This window comes from Rhinoderma darwinii, chromosome 11 (genome assembly GCF_050947455.1).
Source record: "Rhinoderma darwinii isolate aRhiDar2 chromosome 11, aRhiDar2.hap1, whole genome shotgun sequence".
In the NCBI taxonomy this organism is placed as follows: Eukaryota; Metazoa; Chordata; class Amphibia; order Anura; family Rhinodermatidae; genus Rhinoderma; species Rhinoderma darwinii.
The window spans coordinates 91,799,553-91,823,302 of NC_134697.1; the positions used below are offsets into that span (position 1 = coordinate 91,799,553).

At 47.0% G+C, this 23,750-nt stretch overlaps 1 protein-coding gene across 1 annotated transcript; it reads right to left on the reverse strand.

Moving 5' to 3' along the window:
• Positions 1 to 6,194: 6,194 nt before the first annotated feature.
• On the reverse strand, positions 6,195 to 7,186 carry LOC142663346 (uncharacterized). The gene has a single exon (XM_075841954.1). The coding sequence runs from the start codon at positions 7,151 to 7,153 to the stop codon at positions 6,308 to 6,310; it is 846 nt and encodes a 281-aa protein (XP_075698069.1). The 5' UTR covers positions 7,154 to 7,186; the 3' UTR covers positions 6,195 to 6,307.
• Positions 7,187 to 23,750: the final 16,564 nt, after the last annotated feature.

Consider the following 23,750-nt stretch of genomic DNA (forward strand, 5'->3'; position numbering starts at 1 on the left):
ACAGGAACTGGAAACAGATATAGGGACAGGGACTGGAACAGGAAACACACTAGGAGGCCATCACATAAACAAACTAGGGAACACAACAACGCTCAGGCATAGAACTAGGGGGCTGGACCCCTCTTATAGTCCAGGGTACTCACGGGTCAAAGTTCGTCCTTGAGGTTCGGAGCGCGCTGCCCCTTTAAGAGCGGGCACGAGCATGCGCGCGCACCCTACGGGACGGCAGAGGTGAATGGATGCAAGCGCTGGCGTCTCCTGAGGAGGAGGCTGGGGCCAGCGCTTGCCGACTCGTGGCTGCGGCTGTCAGGGGGAGGTTGGCACTGACAGCCCGCAGCCACGGACATTACAGGAGGCGGCTGTCCGGCAGAAACCAGCTATTATTCGATGTATGTTTCAAAAATATTAGTCACAAGCTGTAACAAAGGACGGGATCTCCTAAGACGACTGTCTGACCTCTATGGATAATTCTTAGCTTCGTCGGGTATATAAGTGAAAACTCAACGTTTTTGTTATCTTTTTACCTCCAAAAAGACCCTCTCAGCTTTTGATCTCTTTTACATTCTGAGAATAACATTATTTTTTTACTTTATTACGCGAATGCCCCCTTTACACCACAACTTTTTAAGGATCACATCTCGGTCTATTGAGTATAGACATTTAGTAGAATAAATACTGCAGATTTTTTGCAACGTATTTCATTGCGTAAAATCTGCAGCCTAAGGCCTCATGCACACGAACATATTTTTTTTCCTCCCGTAAATACTGGCGTAAATACGGGTCCTTTGTTACACGTATTTGACTCATATTCCACCAGTATTTACGGACCCGTGCCCGTAAATACATCCAGTTCGTCCTCCCTGGATGACGCGGCAGTCCATGTGACCGCTGCAGCCTGTGATTGGCCTGTGATTGGCTGCAGCAGTCACATGGGATGAAACGTCATCCCGGGAGGCCGGACTGGAGCAAGCAGCAGGGAGTTCTGGGTAAGTTAACTTTTAATACTATTAACTCCTGTAATGTACTGTCCCGGGTGCTGAAAGAGTTACTGCCGATCAGTTAACTCTTTCAGCACCCTGGACAGTGACTATCCCCTGATGTCGCCTAGCATCGCTCCCGTGATTGCACACACGTAGCCACCCGTAATTAAGGGAGCCCCATAGACTTCTATGGGCTGCCCGTGCTGTTATTACAGCCCGAAATAGGACATGTTCTATATTATTCAACGGCTCGGGCACCTTCCTGTAAGTAAACGGGAAGGTTCCCGTGGCCAATAGAAGTCCATGTGCATGAGGCCTAATGCAGTAGCAGTAGAGGGAATGAGATTTGAACAATCGGATTTATATGAATCCGCAGCATTATGCTGTGAAATTGCTGTTTTTTTCTTGCAGGTTTTCCCCATTTAATTCAATGCGGAGGTAAAACTTGCGACAAATCTCAAATGTTGGGTTTTTTTGCGACGGAATAGCTGAAACAAAAGAAAAGCTTAAACTTACCCGTTTTTTATACTTCTCCATCCAGGCCGGCCTCCTCGGATGACGTTTCATGACGCCAATCACAGGCTGCAGCAGTCACATGAGATGAAACGTCATCCCAGGAGTCCGGGCTGCTGGACAATACAGGGACACGTCGCCATGACTACTTTTAGACCCTTAACGTAGTGGTCCCATTATTAAATATCATATACATTGTAAAGATCATAAAAAAAATAATGTTTTCCATTTACTGTTAAAAAAAAAATGATCCAGTGTAGAGTTATGAAATTTACCTTACATATTTATGGCGCCTCCGGGTGTTCAAAGTGTATAGCAATGTGCACGTCCACCTACTGAGCTCAATTCTGGTGGACATACATGCACAGTCACTCTCCCCACAACCTTGTCTCTGCATTGTAATCTTCTGATACCTGCAGATCAGCCAATAGAAATAGCTTTCATTCCTGCTTGTCAGGAAAGGAGCGGAGCCTCTGCAGTTCCATGTCGGTATAGCTTTGGAGACTCCTTCTGCTGTGAAAATAAGGCACTGTTGTCAGCTGCCAGAGTAGGAAGGAGAATAATTTTGCTTAGAGCCTCTCCCCCAGGAGCACAGATTAGCTGCAGCACCAAGGGGCAGGACAAAGATCCGAAGTCCACAAGACAGTCCACCTCTGAATGGGTCAACAGAAACAAAATTAAGGATTTGAGGTGGCCGAGTCAAAGTCCTGACTTGAATCCCATTGAGATGCTGTGGCAAAACCTTAAATTGGCACTTCATGCTCGAAAACCCTCCAGTGTAACCAAATAAAAACAATTCTGCAAAGACGAGCGCGCCAAAATTCCTCCACAGAGATGTAAAAGACTCATCGCAAGTTATCGCAAACGTTTGATTGCAGTTGTTACCACCAAGGCTGGCGCAACCAGTTCGCTTTAGGGGGGCAATTACTTGATCACATGGGCAAAATAGATTTTGAATTATTCTCATTAAATGGAATGGAATTAAAATAGGTTGGATGATGTGAAACATTTACATGGGACAAATTATCAAAAAATTAGAATTCAAGTAAGGGGCAAATAGTTTTTCAGCGCACTGTATAATGTTAGTGCAAAATGTTTGGTGTAAGCACCACTAAAGGAGCGCACCTACTAGTAGTCTCTATAGGCCTGGCTTGGAAATACCTGTAGGTTAAACTACACCCTGGTTTTGGGAGGCCGTTGTGTGACCGATTCTAAAAAAGAGACGCAGTAAAACTCTCCTGAGGTGGTTAGTTAGAAAGAAGGGGATGTGAGGGCCACAAGGGACCTGTGCTCACCAGATGTGGAAGAAAGAAGGCAACTCGGAGGAGCTCAGCGGAACGATGCTGCCGCTACAGTCGCTGTTGTACTCTGGAACCAGCCAGTGGGAGTAACATCTAATGGATAAGGGAACTCCTGGTGGAGTCTGCGTAGAAGGGGTTGTTGGTCACAGATGTGAGCAGTTCACTGGTTGTAGCCGCTTTCTGCAGATGTCCGTAGTTCGGAGGGTGATGACACCTTCCTGTGTACAGTCATCAATATACCAGGTGGCCGGTTGGAATCCAGGAGGCCGTCATATGGAGATACATCTGTAAAGACAAGTGCCAGGCAAAATGGCTTGAGTGGATGTCACCAAATGCTAGTGAATAACTCACAGATACCTGCTGGGGCCCTGTATCTAAGGCCCTGTTCACACAGAGTTTTTTGGTGCGGAAACCGCTCCGCAAAACTCGTTAAAAAACTCCCGAAAATGCCTCCCATTGAATTTCAATGGGAGTTAGACAAGGTTTTTTACCGCGAGTAAAAAAACTGCGTCGCGGTAAAAAGAAGCGACATGACCCATCCTTAGGTGGTTTCCGCCTCCAAAACCTCATTTCAATCAGTCAGAAAAGGTAAAAAAAACACCTTGACGAGTTTTTGTCAAACCACTGTGCAAAAAACGTCTGGAGCAGTTAATGCAGGAGGAATTTTCCTCCTGCAAAAAACTCAGTGTGAACACAGCCTACTACCATGTGCTATACTGTCTGCCTGGGCCATGGACTGTATCTAAGCCTATCATGTGTGATACTGTCAGTTGGGCCTGATATCCAAGCCTATCATGTGTGATACTGTCCTCTGTATCTAAGCCTATTATGTGTAATACTGTCTGCTGGGCCCTGTATCTCAGCCTAACATTTTTGATACTGTTTGTTTGGCCCTGTATCTAAGCCTATCATATGTAATACTGTTAGCTGGGACCTGTATCTAAGCCTATCATGTGTGATACTGTCTGCTGAGCCGCTGTATCCAATCTTATCATGTAAGATACTGTCTGCTGTTCCCTTTATCTCAGCCTGTCATGTGTGATACTGTCTGCAGAGCCGCTGTATCCAATCTTATCATGTGTGATACTGTCTGCTGTTGCCTTTATCTCAGCCTATCATGTGATACTGTCTGCAGAGCCGCTGTATCCAATCTTATCATGTGTGATACTGTCTGCTGTTCCCTTTATCTCAGCCTATCATGTGTGATACTGTCTGCAGAGCCGCTGTATCCAATCTTATCACGTGTGATACTGTCTGTTGGGCCCTGTATATAACCCTATCCAGTGGCATAGCTATAGGGGTCATAGTCCTATAGATATGCTGTCAAATATACATTTTCTGGGGGGTAAAACATGTCTTGGGGCTTGTGCCCCTGATGTTCTAAGACCTTAGCAGCTCCACTGGCTGATAGTGCTGCATCGATGGGCCACTTAGGAGACCCAGGATACAGCTGATACAGTTCTTGGCCCTTTCTAGCCCGATGATACCAGCCTGCGGCTGCCCCATTGCCCGGCCATCACTTCAGATGGTCAGGTACTGGATTGTACCCGGCTCTTCCCTGTACCCATGGTGGCGATGGGTACCGGGGTAATAATGGGGGTTATTTGCATCCTTTTTACTGGGTAACACTAAGCCCGGCCTTAGTAATGGATGCTGTCAACCAGACAGTGGCCTTTACTAAGGCGCAATGCAATATAAAACACAGACATTAGAAAAAAAAAATGAAATAAAAACTCCACCACGCAGCCCTTTTAATTTTCATGTTTTTTTTTTTTTAAAACATAGATTATCACAATAGTCCAACAAATCTACGACAAAGTCCAAAGGGTCCAGCTACACCTGAAAAAAATAAAATAAATGAGCAATATAAAAAATAAAAAAAACTTATACTCACATACAGTATTCTTCCGTCTTCTATTTTCTCCCCTGCGCTGCAAAAAAAAAAAAAAAGGTCAATAATTCTCCATCATGTAACTCTGCTACCTGTCAACTCAAAAGTCATCTGTCAGAGGGAAAAAAATTCCCCCGTCATGTGTAATTCCCAAGTGACTCTTTCTGGTTTTTCGCCATGGGGAAACATTTTTCCCTCTTGTGGATGACTTTTCAGTTGACAGGTAGCAGAGTTACATGGCTGATGGAATTATTTTTGTATATGGGGAATTATTTACTATAATTGACCCCAGAAGCTGGCGTAAATGATAGCGGAATAAGGCTCCTGGCTGGCGTAGAGTTCACTCTGTGGGGCGTAACAAGGTAGAGGCCCATACCGAACCCCGGACCTTCCCCCTCTCCAATCAGGCTAAACATTCATTAAGAGACGTTCACCTCCTAATAAGTGTGTCACATCCTGTAAACTCTTTATTAAGGCTGGCGTATAAAACACCAGTCTTAATAAATCTCGCCACGGAATATCCTTTGGAAAAAAAATGGACATTAAAATTGATCAAAGTTGGAAGCTTCAAATTCAATTGGGGAGGTTTATGAAAAGTAGTGCAGAGGAAAAGTGGAGTCGTTTCCTTCAGTAACCAATCAGATTCCATCTCTCCTATTCCAGAGGATCTTTGGAAACCTAAAATCTGATTGGTGGCTCTGGGCGACTACTGTACTTTTCTTTTGTACTACTTTTCATAAATCTTACCGAATGTGTGCAGACCTCTATTGACCAATGCAAAGAAGTTTTTCTAAAGGACTAAAAACTACTATGGGCAGCCATTTTTGCACTCCTTTGGGCATTGTCACGCAGCTTCTTCACAAACTGGAGAAAAACAAAGCTCCTATCTAGGTGAAGGAAGTATTCACTTTGCAACTTACCGAGTTTGGTGTTTCTGAATGACTAAATTATGATGGTGGATCAGGACCCTATCGGTGACCATAAAGATAGAAAAGATTTTTTTCAAAAATGGTCTGTAATACTAACACGCTGATGCTTTAAAGAGGACCTGTCACTGGTCATATAATGTGAACTGGTCTACTGACCTGAATAGCGCTGTCTCCCTGATTCCAGCGCTGTTTTTCTTTTTTTCCTGATATAGAGATATGACCCACTGTTGTGTTGGCTCCCTATATGCTAATTTGCTGTAGTTAGCCAAGGGGGTGGGGCTAGCTTCCCTGCCTGTGATACTGACCAACCAGCGCGAGGCAGCTTGAGGGTAGTTCACTCCTTGTTGGCTAACTACAGCATATAGGGAGCCAACACAACAGTGGCCATATTTCTGGAATGTGGGGATCGAGGAAAAAAAGAAAAACATTGCTGGAATCAGGGAGACAGCGCTAATCAGGTCAGTAGACTGGCTCAACTTATATGACCAAGTGACGGGTCCTCTTTAAATTTGGAGAAGAAAAACTGGAGAAGAAAAACACTATTAGTTGCAAGATAAAAATGGATTCACATCCACATGTGTGTAATAAATTAAGATGAGTTTTATTTAGTTTTTTTTATGCATTATAGGTTCCAAAAATAGAATTGATGCCTTAGGAGTCATTTTCTGATTGACATTTCTGTAATATTCCTCATCAGTTGGAGCATGAAAACGGCTCCTCGATTGAGTGCATCATTTGATGTATCGCCATGTCTGCCTTACGGGCAAAAAGTTTCCCACATTTTGCACATGAAAATGGCTTCTCCCCTGTGTGGGTCCGCTTATGAGTGACAAGGTGTCCTTTACTTGTAAAACATCGCCCACATTCAGAACAGGAGAAAGGTTTCTCCCCTGTGTGTGTCCTCAAGTGATAGATGAGGGCGCCCTTGTTGGTTAAATATTTTCCACACTCCGAACAAGAAAAGGGTTTTGTCTTGGTGTGAATTATTTGATGTTTAACAAGATACGATTTGTACTGAAAACACGTCCCACAATCGGAACACTGAAATGGGTTCTCTCCTGAGTGAAATTTCAGATGTGTTGCAAGTATAGCTCGATTTGTAAAACATCTTCCACACTCGGGACATGGGAAGAGGATTTCACCAGTGTGGGTACGTTGATGACTTACCAGCTTTGACTTTTGACTGAAACACTTCCCACACTCTGAACATACAAAGGGCTTTTCTCCAGTGTGAACTCGGTAATGTCTAACCAGGTCAGATTTACGCATAAACAATTTTCCGCATTCTGAACAAGAGAAGGGTTTCTCCCCTGTGTGGATTCTTTTATGGACGTTAAGAGACCCGTTTTGGGTAAAACATTTCCCGCATTCAGAGCACTGATACTTGTCACCACTTCCATGGGCTATTCTACCATTATGGGAGTCTGTTATATTGTGAGAAATGGGGTAATGTCCTGGAGAATTGTGTGCGGGCTTGTCATTGTCTATGTTACAATCAGAAGACAACATGAGACATTTCTCCAGTGTATTCTTGATCATGGATCCATCTGCACGAGAAAAATAAAATCTTTAAATATTAAAGTTTACTACAGAAACATCTTACAATAACAAGCAAATATTTATAAATCACTATTATTGAAAGGATCAAGGCTAAGGCCTCGTTCACATCTGCGTTGTGGTCCCGTTATGACGTTCCGTCGGAGGTTTCCCGGGACCAGGAACAGACACAAACTGACGGAAACCAGAGGTTTCCGTTTCCATCGCCATTGATTTCAATGGTGACGGATCCGGTGCCCATGGTTTCCGATTTTCTCTGTTGTGCATCGGACCCGTAGTTTTGCCGGAAGCAATTGCCTAGGCTATTGCGTAATTTGATGAAGAAAATCGGAATCAAAACGGTAGGTAAAGACAGGCGGGTCAAATCCGCACCGTTCTTTTATGCGTTTTTAGGTCGGTTTTTACATTTTGCTGCGTTTTTTTTCCAATTTTGTCAGATACAATTGTGAGGCAGAAACGCAAGATAAATTGACATGCTGTAGATTATAAAATACGCACCGGCACAGGGCGATTTATGTGCAGGAAAAATTCTGCTTTGTGTAGATGAGATTAGTTGAAACCTGATTTGCCTTCGCCGGTACTGAATTACGCTGCGGATTTGCTGCAGGAAAACCTGCACGGCAACTCCGCACGTAATACGCAGCGTGTGCATGTCACTGAAGGCTCCTCCTTCCCACCTCTCATTTGGCAAATGCATTTTCCTCACTAGTTTACATTGGCAGAGAAGATGGCAGAATACGAGACTGACGCAGGGATTAGACATGGGCAATATGTTCCTCTTTTCTGTATTTAGTGGTTAGTAGTCACCTAGACTGGTATCTGTGAGAATGTCCTCCTCTGTATTCTGCCAATCATGCCAGATAAATGTCTCTCCTTCTTCCTCTAGCCCTTCCACCTCTTCAACTTTAATAATAACCAGTTCTTCAGCCTAAAAAAAGAAAGAAATCAAGAAAGACAAAAAATCTAAACGTACAAATCAAACATAATAACGTTCAATATGTGTAGAGGTTCCACAGGTCACAATGTCGTTTCTATATACCTGATGACTCTGTCGGACATTGTGATTTTTCTCTGGTCTATCCTTGGGGTTCACTGGACTGGCACATCTCCCTGCTGGCCATTTCCTGCTGGATCCATCTATAGGAAACACGTGGAGAGTGACTGAATACATAGTGTATATTTGATGAAAAGATGGTGGGGTGACAGATAGGTGACCCTCAAAACTGTTCTCTTCTTAAGGGGTTATGCGGGGACCAAAATGTATTAGCGGTGTAGTCTGTGCAGTATGTGAGTACACTCGCTAATATACATTCCGGTCCCCGGTGGCGCGGATTATGAGATTTCATAGATTTTTATAGCGCTGCCGGGGGACCGGAAGTCTAGTTGCAGTGTCTTCTTTGATGACGATATGACTCTTCGTCATGTGACCGGCCCCGCTTTACTCTATATACAAGCAGGAGAAATAGAACAGCGATTACATAGAGTACAACGGGCTCAGTCACATGACAAAGAATCGTCATCAAAGAAGGGGACCGGAATGTATATTAGCGAATGTACTCACATACTGCAGGGATAATCATTTTTGGACCCCACATAACCCCTATAATGGAAGTTTCCTCTTACCCGGTGATGTGTGGTTCCGGTGGTCCTCCATCATGACGTCCTTGTACAGATCCCTCTTACCCAGTGATGTGCGGTTCCGGTGGTCCTCCATCATGACGTCCCTGTACAGATCCCTCTTACCCGGTGATGTGCGGTTCCGGTGGTCCTCCATCATGACGTCCTTGTATAGATCCCTCTTACCCGGTGATGGGGTCTGGTGGCCCTCCATCATGACGTCCCTGCACAGATCCCTCTTACCCGGTGATGTGCGGTTCCGGTGCTCCTCCATCATGACGTCCCTGCACAGATCCCTCTTACCCGGTGATGTGAGGGGCTGGTGGTCCTCCATCATGACGTCCCTGCACAGATCCCTCTTACCCGGTGATGTGAGGGGCTGGTGGTCCTCCACCATGACGTCCTTGTACAGATCCTTGTGTCCTTCTATATACTCCCACTCCTCCATGGAGAAATAGACGGTGACATCCTGACACCTTATAGGAACCTGACACACAATGAGACAGTCATCATCCCGACCCCTTCATAGCGTTACTATATAATGTCCCAGCATTCCCGGTAGTCCTCTCCGGTCAGCAGATGAATGATCTTGTTGGTGAGGTCTAGGATCTTCTGCTCATGTATCAGTGAGTGAGGTAGAGGTCCTGTGATGGGGCTGTGGGTCCTGCTCCCTCCTCCTGACACACGGGAACGGCCGCCGGAGGTCACACCCTCATCACATGTTTTCTTCAGGACAGCGTAGTCCTGTGTATGGGGAGACACTGATACATGTCCCGATACACATTCTTTCAATCCCTCATACTCGTAGTATATTAATATAGATTAGAGACGTCATGTGACATAACTCCCAGAATCCCTCACCTCTCCCGTTAGCAGGTAGATGATCTCCAGAGTGAGGTTTAGTATTCTCTCATTCTTATGACGGATTCCTTTACCCATCATGATGACACAATTAATGGACCTAATATAAACACAATCGGGCAACCATCTACAGAAAGAGAAAAAAGTCATTTCAAGCCTGAACCAACAATTTTCTATCTGCTCCCCCCTCTAGTAGTAAGCGCACATTCACACCGGGCAGTATTTTTTGTGCAGTTTTGCCATGAGTGCCACAAAATCTGCATTTAATTCCATGCCGGTTTGCCATGATGCAGTGAAGATACCCGAAAGCTTGTGTCCAGCTTGGCCGTCCGCCGTTTCCCCAGTAGTTACAGAAGCACCCCTCCACCCTCCAAATAGTCACAGCAGGCCCCCCACTCCCTCCACCCTCCCAATAGTCACAGCAGGCCCCCCACTCCCTCCACCCTCCCAATAGTCACAGCAGGCCCCCCACTCCCTACACCCTCCCAATAGTCACAGCAGGCCCCACACTCCCTCCACCCCCCCAATAGTCACAGCAGGCCCCCCACTCCCTCCACCCTCCCAATAGTCACAGCAGGCCCCCCCACTCCCTCCACCCTCCCAATAGTCACAGCAGGCCCCCCACTCCCTCCACCCTCCCAATAGTCACAGCAGGCCCCCCACTCCCTCCACCCTCCCAATAGTCACAGCAGGCCCCCCACTCCCTCCACCCTCCCAATAGTCACAGCAGGCCCCCCACTCCCTCCAGCTCATCTTCTTCTCAGTAGTCACAGCCACGATGCATACCCCTCCGCTGCGTGCACTCGGCCCCGCAGGAGCGGTCTGTGATCAACTTCAGCCCCGGGACCAGATTGGGGCCCCCAGCTGCTGAGTGTATAAAGTGCAGGGAGCGGAACCAGGTCGCCAGAGAATGGGATTTGTCCTGCGAACACACAGGAAAGTACACAAAATATTAGTTCTGGAAGCCGCAGGGAATCCCACCACCCGAAAAAAACACACCAAATTGTGGTGCAGGGTTATCAGGCAAAAATGTCCGCTGCAGAAAATCTAAAAAAAACCCAAACAGTTTATACTTACCCTCCGGCGTTGTCATGGCGACACGTCTCCCTCTTCTATGCGTAGCCCGGCCTCCTGGGATGACGCTGTAGTCCATGTGACCGCTGCATCCTTTGATTGGCTGCTGCAGCCACATGGGTTGAAACGTTATCCCAGGAGGCCGGGCTACGCTCAGAAGACGGAGACGTGTCGCCATGACAACGCCGGAGGGTAAGTATAAACTGTTTTCTTCATTTTAACTCAAAAACCTTTTTTCTCATTTGCGATATTTGCGGTGGAATCGCATGGTTTCCGCAGCAACGCATGGCTCATCTTCCCTTTAAATTCAATGGGGAAAACCTGCACCAGAAAAGCAGCGATTCCGCAGCATAAATTGGCAAACTACGGCTTAAAAACGCACCGCCGGTCAGTCTATGAAGGGTTTTCGGTGCATTTGTTCTCTCATCCACTTTGCTGCTAATGTAATTCGCCGCGGTCTCTCCGCAGTATTGACGCTACGTGTGAACTGACCCCAATTCTCTAACAAGCGCGTGGCTCCCAAGTGTCCTGGATTTTAGGCCCGATACTTCCTTCTAGAGGAAACACTGTGGTTGTCCCGGTTACGAGGGCACTGTGGCTGTCACAATTGTAGGGAAAATATGGCTGTCACTGTTATGGGGGAACTGTGGATGTCACTGAGCTATTACTATTATGGGGCACTGTGTCTGATATGGGAGCACTCTGTACATTACTTATGTGAGGACACCGTTACTGTCATTGTTATGGGGGCTCTGTGGCCGTACCGTGGCTATTACTGTCATTGTCATGGGGGCTCTGTGGCTGTACCATGGCTATTACTGTCATTGTGATGGGGGCTCTGTGGCTGTACCATGGCTATTACTGTCATTGTTATGGGGGCTCTGTGGCTGTACCATGGCTATTACTGTCATTGTTATGGGGGCTCTGTGGCTGTACCGTGGCTATTACTGTCATTGTTATGGGGGCTCTGTGGCTGTACCGTGGCTATTACTGTCATTGTCATGGGGGCTCTGTGGCTGTACCATGGCTATTACTGTCATTGTTATGGGGGCTCTGTGGCTGTACCATGGCTATTACTGTCATTGTTATGGGGGCTCTGTGGCTGTACCATGGCTATTACTGTCATTGTTATGGGGGCTCTGTGGCTGTACCATGGCTATTACTGTCATTGTTATGGGGGCTCTGTGGCTGTACCATGGCTATTACTGTCATTGTTATGGGGGCTCTGTGGCTGTACCATGGCTATTACTGTCATTGTGATGGGGGCTCTGTGGCTGTACCATGGCTATTACTGTCATTGTTATGGGGGCTCTGTGGCTGTACCATGGCTATTACTGTCATTGTTATGGGGGCTCTGTGGCTGTACCATGGCTATTACTGTCATTGTTATGGGGGCTCTGTGACTACCATGGCTATTACTGTCATTGTTATGGGGGCTCTGTGGCTGTACCATGGCTATTACTGTCATTGTTATGGGGGCTCTGTGGCTGCACCATGGCTATTACTGTCATTGTTATGGGGGCTCTGTGGCTGTACCATGGCTATTACTGTCATTGTTATGGGGGCTCTGTGGCTGTACCATGGCCATTACTGTCATTGTTATGGGGGCTCTGTGGCTGTACCATGGCCATTACTGTCATTGTTATGGGGGCTCTGTGGCTGTACCATGGCCATTACTGTCATTGTTATGGGGGCTCTGTGGCTGTACCATGGCCATTACTGTCATTGTTATGGGGGCTCTGTGGCTGTACCATGGCTATTACTGTCATTGTTATGGGGGCTCTGTGGCTGTACCATGGCCATTACTGTCAATGTTATGGGGGCTCTGTGGCTGTACCATGGCTATTACTGTCAATGTTATGGGGGCTCTGTGGCTGTACCATGGCCATTACTGTTATTGTTATGGGGGCTCTGTGGCTGTACCATGGCCATTACTGTCATTGTTATGGGGGCTCTGTGGCTGTACCATGGCCATTACTGTCATTGTTATGGGGGCTCTGTGGCTGTACCATGGCCATTACTGTCATTGTTATGGGGGCTCTGTGGCTGTACCATGGCCATTACTGTCATTGTTATGGGGGCTCTGTGGCTGTACCATGGCTATTACTGTCATTGTTATGGGGGCTCTGTGGCTGTACCGTGGCTATTACTGTCATTGTTATGGGGGCTCTGTGGCTGTACCGTGGCTATTACTGTCATTGTTATGGGGGCTCTGTGGCTGTACCGTGGCTATTACTGTCATTATTATGGGGTTCTCTGTGGCTGTACCGTGGCTATTACTGTCATTGTTATGGGGGCTCTGTGGCTGTACCATGGCTATTACTGTCATTGTTATGGGGGCTCTGTGGCTGTACCATGGCTATTACTGTCATTGTTATGGGGGCTCTGTGGCTGTACCGTGGCTATTACTGTCATTGTTATGGGGGCACTGTGGCTGTACCGTGGCTATTACTGTCATTGTTATGGGGGCTCTGTGGCTGTACCGTGGCTATTACTGTCATTGTTATGGGTTCTCTGTGGCTGTACCATGGCCATTACTGTCATTGTTATGGGGGCTCTGTGGCTGTACCATGGCCATTACTGTCATTGTTATGGGGGCTCTGTGGCTGTACCGTGGCTATTACTGTCATTGTTATGGGGGCTCTGTGGCTGTACCGTGGCTATTACTGTCATTGTTATGGGGGCTCTGTGGCTGTACCGTGACTATTACTGTCATTGTTATGGGGGCTCTGTGGCTGTACCGTGACTATTACTGTCATTGTTATGGGGGCTCTGTGGCTGTACCGTGGCTATTACTGTCATTGTTATGGGTTCTCTGTGGCTGTACCATGCCTATTACTGTCATTGTTATGGGGGCTCTGTGGCTGTACCATGGCTATTACTGTCATTGTTATGGGGGCTCTGTGGCTGTACCATGGCTATTACTGTCATTGTGATGGGGGCTCTGTGGCTGTACTGTGGCTATTACTGTCATTGTGATGGGGGCTCTGTGGCTGTACCGTGGCTATTACTGTCATTGTTATGGGGGCTCTGTGGCTGTACCGTGGCTATTACTGTCATTGTTATGGGGGTTCTGTGGCTGTACCATGGCTATTACTGTCATTGTTATGGGGGCTCTGTGGCTGTACCATGGCTATTACTGTCACTGTTATGGGGGCTCTGTGGCTGTACCATGGCTATTACTGTCATTGTTATGGGGGCTCTGTGGCTGCACCATGGCTATTACTGTCATTGTTATGGGGGCTCTGTGGCTGCACCATGGCTATTACTGTCATTGTTATGGGGGCTCTGTGGCTGTACCATGGCTATTACTGTCATTGTTATGGGGGCTCTGTGGCTGTACCATGGCTATTACTGTCATTGTTATGGGGGCTCTGTGGCTGTACCATGGCTATTACTGTCATTGTTATGGGGGCTCTGTGGCTGCACCATGGCTATTACTGTCATTGTTATGGGGGCTCTGTGGCTGCACCATGGCTATTACTGTCATTGTTATGGGGGCTCTGTGGCTGCACCATGGCTATTACTGTCATTGTTATGGGGGCTCTGTGGCTGCACCGTGGCTATTACTGTCATTGTTATGGGGGCTCTGTGGCTGCACCGTGGCTATTACTGTCATTGTTATGGGGGCTCTGTGGCTGTACCGTGGCTATTACTGTCATTGTTATGGGGGCTCTGTGGCTGTACCGTGGCTATTACTGTCATTTTTATGGGGGCTCTGTGGCTGTACCGTGGCTATTACTGTCATTGTTATGGGGGCTCTGTGGCTGTACCATGGCTATTACTGTCATTGTTATGGGGGCTCTGTGGCTGTACCATGGCTATTACTGTCATTGTTATGGGGGCTCTGTGTCTGTACCATGGCTATTACTGTCATTGTTATGGGGGCTCTGTGGCTGTACCATGGCTATTACTGTCATCGTTATGGGGGCTCTGTGGCTGTACCATGGCTATTACGGTCATTGTTATGGGGGCTCTGTGGCTGTACCATGGCTATTACTGTCATTGTTATGGGTTCTCTGTGGCTGCACCATGGCTATTACGGTCATTGTTATGGGGGCTCTGTGGCTGTACCATGGCTATTACTGTCATTGTTATGGGTTCTCTTTGGCTGCACCATGGCTATTACGGTCATTGTTATGGGGGCTCTGTGGCTGTACCATGGCTATTACTGTCATTGTTATGGGGGCTCTGTGGCTGTACCATGGCTATTACTGTCATTGTTATGGGGGCTCTGTGGCTGTACCATGGCTATTACTGTCATTGTTATGGGGGTTCTGTGGCTGTACCATGGCTATTACTGTCATTGTTATGGGGGCTCTGTGGCTGTACCATGGCTATTACTGTCATTGTTATGGGGGCTCTGTGGCTGTACCATGGCTATTACTGTCACGACGGTGATGTGGCTGTTATTATTATGCATATACTTTGAATGTGACTGTAATGGGGGCATTGGGAATGTTACTGGGACACTATGACTATCACTGTTATGGGGACACTTTGGCAGGTTGTTGTTACTGTTATGGGAGAACTGTTGTTGTCACTTTCAAGTAGGCACTGTGTGTCACTATTATGGGGACACTGTCACTTTTACAGTTATGGGGGCACCACAGCTATTTTGGTTATGGGGGCACCACAGCTATTTCGGTTATGGGGGCACCGCAGCTATTAGATGTGGGTGCACCGCAGCTATTACAGTTTTGGGGGCACCGCAGCTATTATAGTTATGGGGACACCACAGCTATTACAGTTATGCGGGCACCGCAGATATTATAGTTATGGGGCACCGCAGCTATTATAGTTATGGGGGCACCGCAGCTATTACAGTTATGGGGCACCGCAGCTTTTACAGTTATGGGGGCACCGCAGCTATTATAGTTATGGGGGCACCACAGCTATTACAGTTATGAGGGCACCGCAACTATTATAGTTATGGGGGCCCCGCAGCTATTACAGTTTTGGGGGCACCGCAGCTATTACAGTTATGGGGGCACCGCAGCTATTACAGTTTTGGGGGCACCGCAGCTATTATAGTTATGGGGGCACCACAGCTATTACAGTTATGCGGGCACCACAGCTATTGCAGTTATGAGGGCACCACAGCTATTACAGTTATGAGGGCACCGCAGCTATTACAGTTATGAGGGCACCGCAGCTATTACAGTTATGGGGACACCACAGCTATTACAGTTATGCGGGCACCACAGCTATTACAGTTATGGGGACACCACAGCTATTACAGTTATGGGGACACCACAGCTATTATAGTTATGGGGATACCACAGCTATTACAGTTATGCGGGCACCGCAGATATTATAGTTATGGGGCACCGCAGCTATTATAGTTATGGGGGCACCGCAGCTATTACAGTTATGGGGCACCGCAGCTATTACAGTTATGGGGGCACCGCAGCTATTACAGTTATGGGGGCACCACAGCTATTACAGTTATGCGGGCACCACAGCTATTACAGTTATGGGGACACCACAGCTATTACAGTTATGGGGACACCACAGCTATTACAGTTATGGGGACACCACAGCTATTATAGTTATGGGGATACCACAGCTATTACAGTTATGCGGGCACCGCAGATATTATAGTTATGGGGCACCGCAGCTATTATAGTTATGGGGGCACCGCAGCTATTACAGTTATGGGGCACCGCAGCTATTACAGTTATGGGGGCACCGCAGCTATTATAGTTATGGGGGCACCACAGCTATTACAGTTATGGGGACACCACAGCTATTACAGTTATGGGGGCACCGCAGCTATTACAGTTTTGGGGGCACCGCAGCTATTACAGTTATGGGGGCACCGCAGCTATTACAGTTTTGGGGGCACCGCAGCTATTATAGTTATGGGGGCACCACAGCTATTACAGTTATGCGGGCACCACAGCTATTACAGTTATGAGGGCACCACAGCTATTACAGTTATGAGGGCACCGCAGCTATTACAGTTATGGGGACACCACAGCTATTACAGTTATGCGGGCACCACAGCTATTACAGTTATGGGGACACCACAGCTATTACAGTTATGGGGACACCACAGCTATTATAGTTATGGGGATACCACAGCTATTACAGTTATGCGGGCACCACAGCTATTACAGTTATGGGGACACCGCAGCTATTACAGTTATGGGGGCACCGCAGCTATTACAGTTATGGGGACACCGCAGCTATTAAAGTTATGGGGACACCGCAGCTATTACAGTTATGGGGACACCGCAGCTATTACAGTTATGGGGGCACCGCAGCTATTACAGTTATGGCGACACCGCAGCTATTACAGTTATGGGGGCACCGCAGCTATTACAGTTATGGGGGCACCGCAGCTATTACAGTTATGGGGGCACCACAGCTATTACAGTTATGGGGACACCACAGCTATTACAGTTATGGCGACACCGCAGCTATTACAGTTATGGGGGCAACACAGCTATTACAGTTATGGGGAGCTGTGGGGGGTATATGATACCTGGTATGTACATGCTATAGGGCAGCATCTCTATATATCTGCTATATACTTCTATATGATATACATACTAATAAGGACATACAAACATGCTGCTCCAAAATACAGAACAGAACAAGAAAAATGCCACTAGATCTAATAGAATGTATGCACAAGCCGTCATGGAGCCGCAGACCTTAATAACAGCCTATGATACAGTCACAGCAATGTCTCCTCACTGCCCCGCCTCCTCTTACCCTCTCACCCGGAAGTCGCTCACAGTACAGGCCACGCCCCCGCACGCTTCTTTTCTGTCGTTTGGTTGTAGTCATGGAGACGCCATATATGGAGGGTGGGACGTTCCCAGGTCCGTGTCTTGTGTCTGTTCTCCAACATGAGCGCAATCAATCTTCCAGAGCGAGCAGGGGAGACGCTGTGAATAGCCGGCCTGGGGTCTGTACTGAGCGGGGTCAGTCTTAAGGGGGAGTCTGTGTTGATAGTGGTAAAGAGAGTTTGGTCTTTGTTGAGGGGTGTTCTGGGGTCTGTTATGGGAGGGGGTCTGGTCTAGGTTCTGTGGTGGAGTGTCTGGTCTGGGGTCTAAACCATGGGGAACAGCTTGTGTCGTAGAGGGGGGAACTATAAGGAGCAGTCTATGTGAGTGAGGGGGCACTTCAGGGTCCTGTCTGTGCGTGCTGGGGCACTTCAGGGTCGTGTGCGTGCGGGGGCACTTCAGGGTCCTGTGTGTGCATGCGGGGGCACTTCAGGGTCGTGTGCGTGCGGGGGCACTTCAGGGTCGTGTGCGTGCGGGGGCACTTTAGGGTCGTGTGCGTGCTGGGGCACTTCGGGGTCCTGTCTGTGCGTGCTGGGGCACTTCGGGGTCCTGTCTGTGCGTGCTGGGGCACTTCGGGGTCCTGTCTGTGCGTGCTGGGGCACTTCGGGGTCCTGTCTGTGGGTGCTGGGGCACTTCGGGGTCCTGTCTGTGCGTGCTGGGGCTCTTCGGGGTCCTGTGTGGGCTCTTCGGGGTTCTGTGTGGGCTCTTCGGGGTTCTGTGTGGGCTCTTCGGGGTTCTGTGTGGGCTCTTCGGGGTTCTGTGTGGGCCCTTCGGGGTTCTGTGTGGGCGTGCGCGGGCTCTTCTGGGGGTCCTGTGTGGGCGTGCGCGGGCTCTTCTGGGGGTCCTGCGTGCGCGGGCTCTTCTGGGGGTCCTGTGTTCACATGTGCGGACTCTTTGGGGTCCTGATTGTGTATGCGGGATGTTATTCATTACACAGGAACCCACCAACCTTGTACCTTATGTAAGAGCCGGACCTCATGTATTACACAACAATAAAGAATTCTGTATTTTTCCAGGTTCAGGAGCTTTGGGCTTGTTCTCTACAACTGGTCCGCTGTGCTGGGGGAGAGACTTCTAGCTGGGGTGGCGGAGTATATAAACTATGGCTGAGGAGGGAGGTCAATGTAGGAAATAAAGGGGTAGTCAGGTTAGAGGGGGGTCAGACTATATTGGTGGGGGGAGAAACAGACGGTGGGGAGAGGACTAGACAACTGGATAAGGAGATCCTTTTGTTACAAAACAGCAGTGAAAATAAAAATGCCCAAATAATGTCCAATAATCACATTTCTGATAATAAAAGTGAAAAACTGAAAGGCAAGTTAATGTGAATATATATATAATACTGTGTGAGGGGCAGCTATAGGGGCATAATACTGTGTGAGGAGCAGCTATAGGGGCATAATACTGTGTGAGGGGCAGCTATAGGGACATAATACTGTGTGAGGGGCAGCTATAGGGGCATAATACTGTGTGAGGGGCAACTATAGGGGCATAATACTGTGTGAGGGGCAGCTATAGGGGCATAATACTGTGTGAGGGGCAGCTATAGGGGCATAATACTGTGTGAGGGGCAGCTATAGGGGCATAATACTGTGTGAGGGGCAGCTATAGGGGCATAATACTGTGTGAGGGGCAGCTATAGGGGCATAATACTGTGTGAGGGGCAGCTATAGGGGCATAATACTGTGGGAGGGGCAGCTATAGGGCATAATACTGTGAGGGGCAGCTATAGGGGCATAATACTGTGTGAGGGGCAGCTATAGGGGCATAATACTGTGTGAGGGGCAGCTATAGGGGCATAATACTGTGTGAGGGGCAGCTATAGGGGCATAATACTGTGTGTGGGGCAGCTATAGGGGCATAATACTGTGTGAGGGGCAGCTATAGGGGCATAATACTGTGTGAGGGGCAGCTAAAGGGGCATAATACTGTGTGAGGGGCCGCTATAGGGGCATAATACTGTGTGAGGGGCCGCTATAGGGGCATAATATTGTGTGAGGGGCAGCTATAGGGGCATAATACTGTGTGAGGGGCCGCTATAGGGGCATAATACTGTCTGAGGGGCAGCTATAGGGGCATAATACTGTGTGAGGGGCAGCTATAGGGGCATAATACTGTGTGAGGGGCAGCTATAGGGACATAATACTGTGTGAGGGGTAGCGATAGGGGCATAATACTGTCTGAGGGGCAGCTATAGGGGCATAATACTGTGTGGAGGGCAGCTATAGGGGCATAATATTGTGTGAGGGGCAGCTATAGGGGCATAATTTTCTGTGAGGGGCAGTGTCAGGGGGTATATTCTATACAGTAGTTTCAGGGGATCTAGATTAATTCAATGGTGTGGCGTAAACCGTTAATTAATCGTGATTTTGGTATTAGGCCATAATTTCCCAGCCCTCCCGCCATGTATAGCCGTTTCATACGTCCGGGTCATGTGTTCGGTGGATACAAACACTACAATGTGAATAAAGCCTTCAGGAGGATGTCGGATGGATTACAGGACTTTGATGGTCTTTGATTATGGGCTGCCGGCAATGATTGGCTGAAGCGGTCACACACCGCCACGTCACTGCTGGCAGCCTGTAAAAAACAAAACGGTGTCTGATCACCACAGCAGTTGCGCTGGATTTGAGGGGAATTTAACTCCTTCCCGCTTTTGGGCGTGACTGTACGTCCAAATTCAAGGTGCTTTCCCGCACACGGGCGCACAGTCACGCCCTGTAGATGAAGCCGGCACAGGAGCTGCGCGCTTCATCTTCAGCGGCTGTCATACACAGCTGACATCCCGCTGCAATGGCAGTTACCGCCGATCTCGGCCATTTAACCCCTTCAATGCGGAGGTCAATGGTGTCCGCCACTTTGAAGTGGTTGACAGAGGGAGGGAGCTCCCTCTGTACCCCCCCAGGCCCCCCCGCGATGGATCGTGGATGGCGATGGTTGCTATGGCAACCAGGCAACTGTTGCTAGGCTTCCTGGTTGCCCAGGTGCGGCAGCCTATCAGGTCCTGCCCGAGGCATGACGTAATAGGTAACTGTCAGATGATGAGTGACGTTACAATACACTGCACTACACAAGTACATACAGAAGTAGTGCAGTGTATTGTACCGGCGATCAGAAGATCAGATCTCCAAGTCCCAGGTCAGTGTAAAAGAAAAAGTGACAAAAAAAATGTGAAAGAAAAATCAATAAATAAAAGGTTTAACTAATAAAAACAATAATCGCCGTTTCCCTGATCAACGCCTTTATTATTAGAAGAAAAATGAAAACATGAAAAAAAAACGATACATAATAATAGGTATCGCCGCGATCGCAACGGCCTGATCTATAAAGATATCACATTGTTTTTACCGCTCGGTGAACACCGTAAATTTTTTTTAATAAAAAGTGATCAAAAAGTTGCAAGTAACGCAAAATGGTACCAATAGAAACGACAGTTCGTCACGCATAAAACAAGCCGTCCCGCAGCGATATCAACGGAAAAAGAAAAAAGTTATGGCTGTCAGAAAATGGCGACACTAAAACATGATTTTTTTAGAAAAGAGTATTATTATTGTGGGAACGCAGCGAAACGTAAAAAAACGATATCAATTTGGTGTCGCTGTAATCGTGTCGCCCGCAGAATAAAGTTACCACGTTGTTATACCGCACGGTGAACACTGTAAAAAATAAAAACCGGGCTGGAATGGCTGTTTTTTGGTTTCCTCATCTCCCAAAAAATGCAATAAATAGTGATAAAAAAAAATCGCATGTACCCCAAAATGGAACCAATAAAAATTACAGCTCGAGACACAAAAAACGCGCCTCACACGGCTCCGTCACCGGAGAAATAACACGTTATGACTCTAAGAACGCAATGACGCAAAATGACGGGCCAGACTAGAATTTCACTAAATACCCCACATCGTCATCTGCTGGACCCCACAGGTGGACCCCGTAGATGCAGCCGAGATGAGGAAACTTTAGGGCCTTGTGCGGCTTATAGGACTAGTGAAGAAGTCAAAGATTAGGCAACACCGGAGCTCAGATATTCTGTATAATCCCCAATAATCCCGGCCTGTGTATAAATGATTGGTTCAAAGCCACACCAATCCATGGATTATTCATTCTCCCCATTATTACATCATCCTATTATACCCTGATGCACTCCGCCCAGCTTACATATACCCTGATGTACTCCGCCCATCTTACATATACCCTGATGTACTCCTCACAGCTTACATATACCCTGATGTACTCCTCACATATTACATATACCCTGATGTACTCCTCACATATTACATATACCCTGATGTACTCCGCCCATCTTACATATACCCTGATGTACTCCTCACATATTACATATACCCTGATGTACTCCTCACATATTACATATACCCTGATGTACTCTGCCCATCTTACATATACCCTGATGTACTCCGCCCATCTTACATATACCCTGATGTACTCCTCACAGCTTACATATACCCTGATGTACTCCTCACATATTACATATACCCTGATGTACTCCTCACATATTACATATACCCTGATGTACTCCGCCCATCTTACATATACCCTGATGTACTCCTCACATATTACATATACCCTGATGTACTCCTCACATATTACATATACCCTGATGTACTCCGCCCATCTTACATATACCCTGATGTACTCCTCACATATTACATATACCCTGATGTTCTCCTCACATATTACATATACCCTGATGTACTCCTCACCTATTACATATACCCTGATGTACTCCTCACATATTACATATACCCTGATGTACTCCTCACATATTACATATACCCTGATGTACTCCTCACATATTACATATACCCTGATGTACTCCTCACCTATTACATATACCCTGATGTACTCCGCCCAGCTTACATATACCCTGATGTACTCCTCACATATTACATATACCCCGATGTACTCCGCCCCTCATACATATACCCCGATGTACTCCGCCCAGCTTACATATACCCTAATGTACTCCGCCCAGCTTACATATACCCTGATGTACTCCGCACATATTACATATACCCTGATGCACTCCTCACATATTACATATACCCTGATGTACTCCTCACATATTACATATACCCTGATGTACTCCGCACATATTACATATACCCTGATGTACTCCTCACATATTACATATACCCTGATGTACTCCTCACATATTACATATACCCTGATGTACTCCTCACATATTACATATACCCTGATGTACTCCTCACAGATTACATATACCCTGATGTACTCCTCACATATTACATATACCCTGATGTACTCCTCACAGCTTACATATACCCTGATGTACTCCTCACCTATTACATATACCCTGATGTACTCCTCACCTATTACATATACCCTGATGTACTCCTCACATATTACATATACCCTGATGTACTCCTCACATATTACATATATCCTGATGTACTCCTCACAGATTACATATACCCTGATGTACTCCTCACAGATTACATATACCCTGATGTACTCCTCACATATTACATATACCCTGATGTACTCCGCACATATTACATATACCCTGATGTACTCCTCACATATTACATATACCCTGATGTACTCCGCACATATTACATATACCCTGATGTACTCCTCACAGATTACATATACCCTGATGTACTCCTCACAGATTACATATACCCTGATGTACTCCTCACAGATTACATATACCCTGATGTACTCCTCACAGCTTACATATACCCTGATGTACTCCTCACATATTACATATACCCTGATGTACTCCTCACAGATTACATATACCCTGATGTACTCCTCACATATTACATATACCCCGATGTACTCCGCCCCTCATACATATACCCCGATGTACTCCGCCCAGCTTACATATACCCTAATGTACTCCGCCCAGCTTACATATACCCTGATGTACTCCGCACATATTACATATACCCTGATGCACTCCTCACATATTACATATACCCTGATGTACTCCTCACATATTACATATACCCTGATGTACTCCGCACATATTACATATACCCTGATGTACTCCTCACATATTACATATACCCTGATGTACTCCGCACATATTACATATACCCTGATGTACTCCTCACAGATTACATATACCCTGATGTACTCCTCACAGATTACATATACCCTGATGTACTCCTCACATATTACATATACCCTGATGTACTCCTCACAGCTTACATATACCCTGATGTACTCCTCACATATTACAT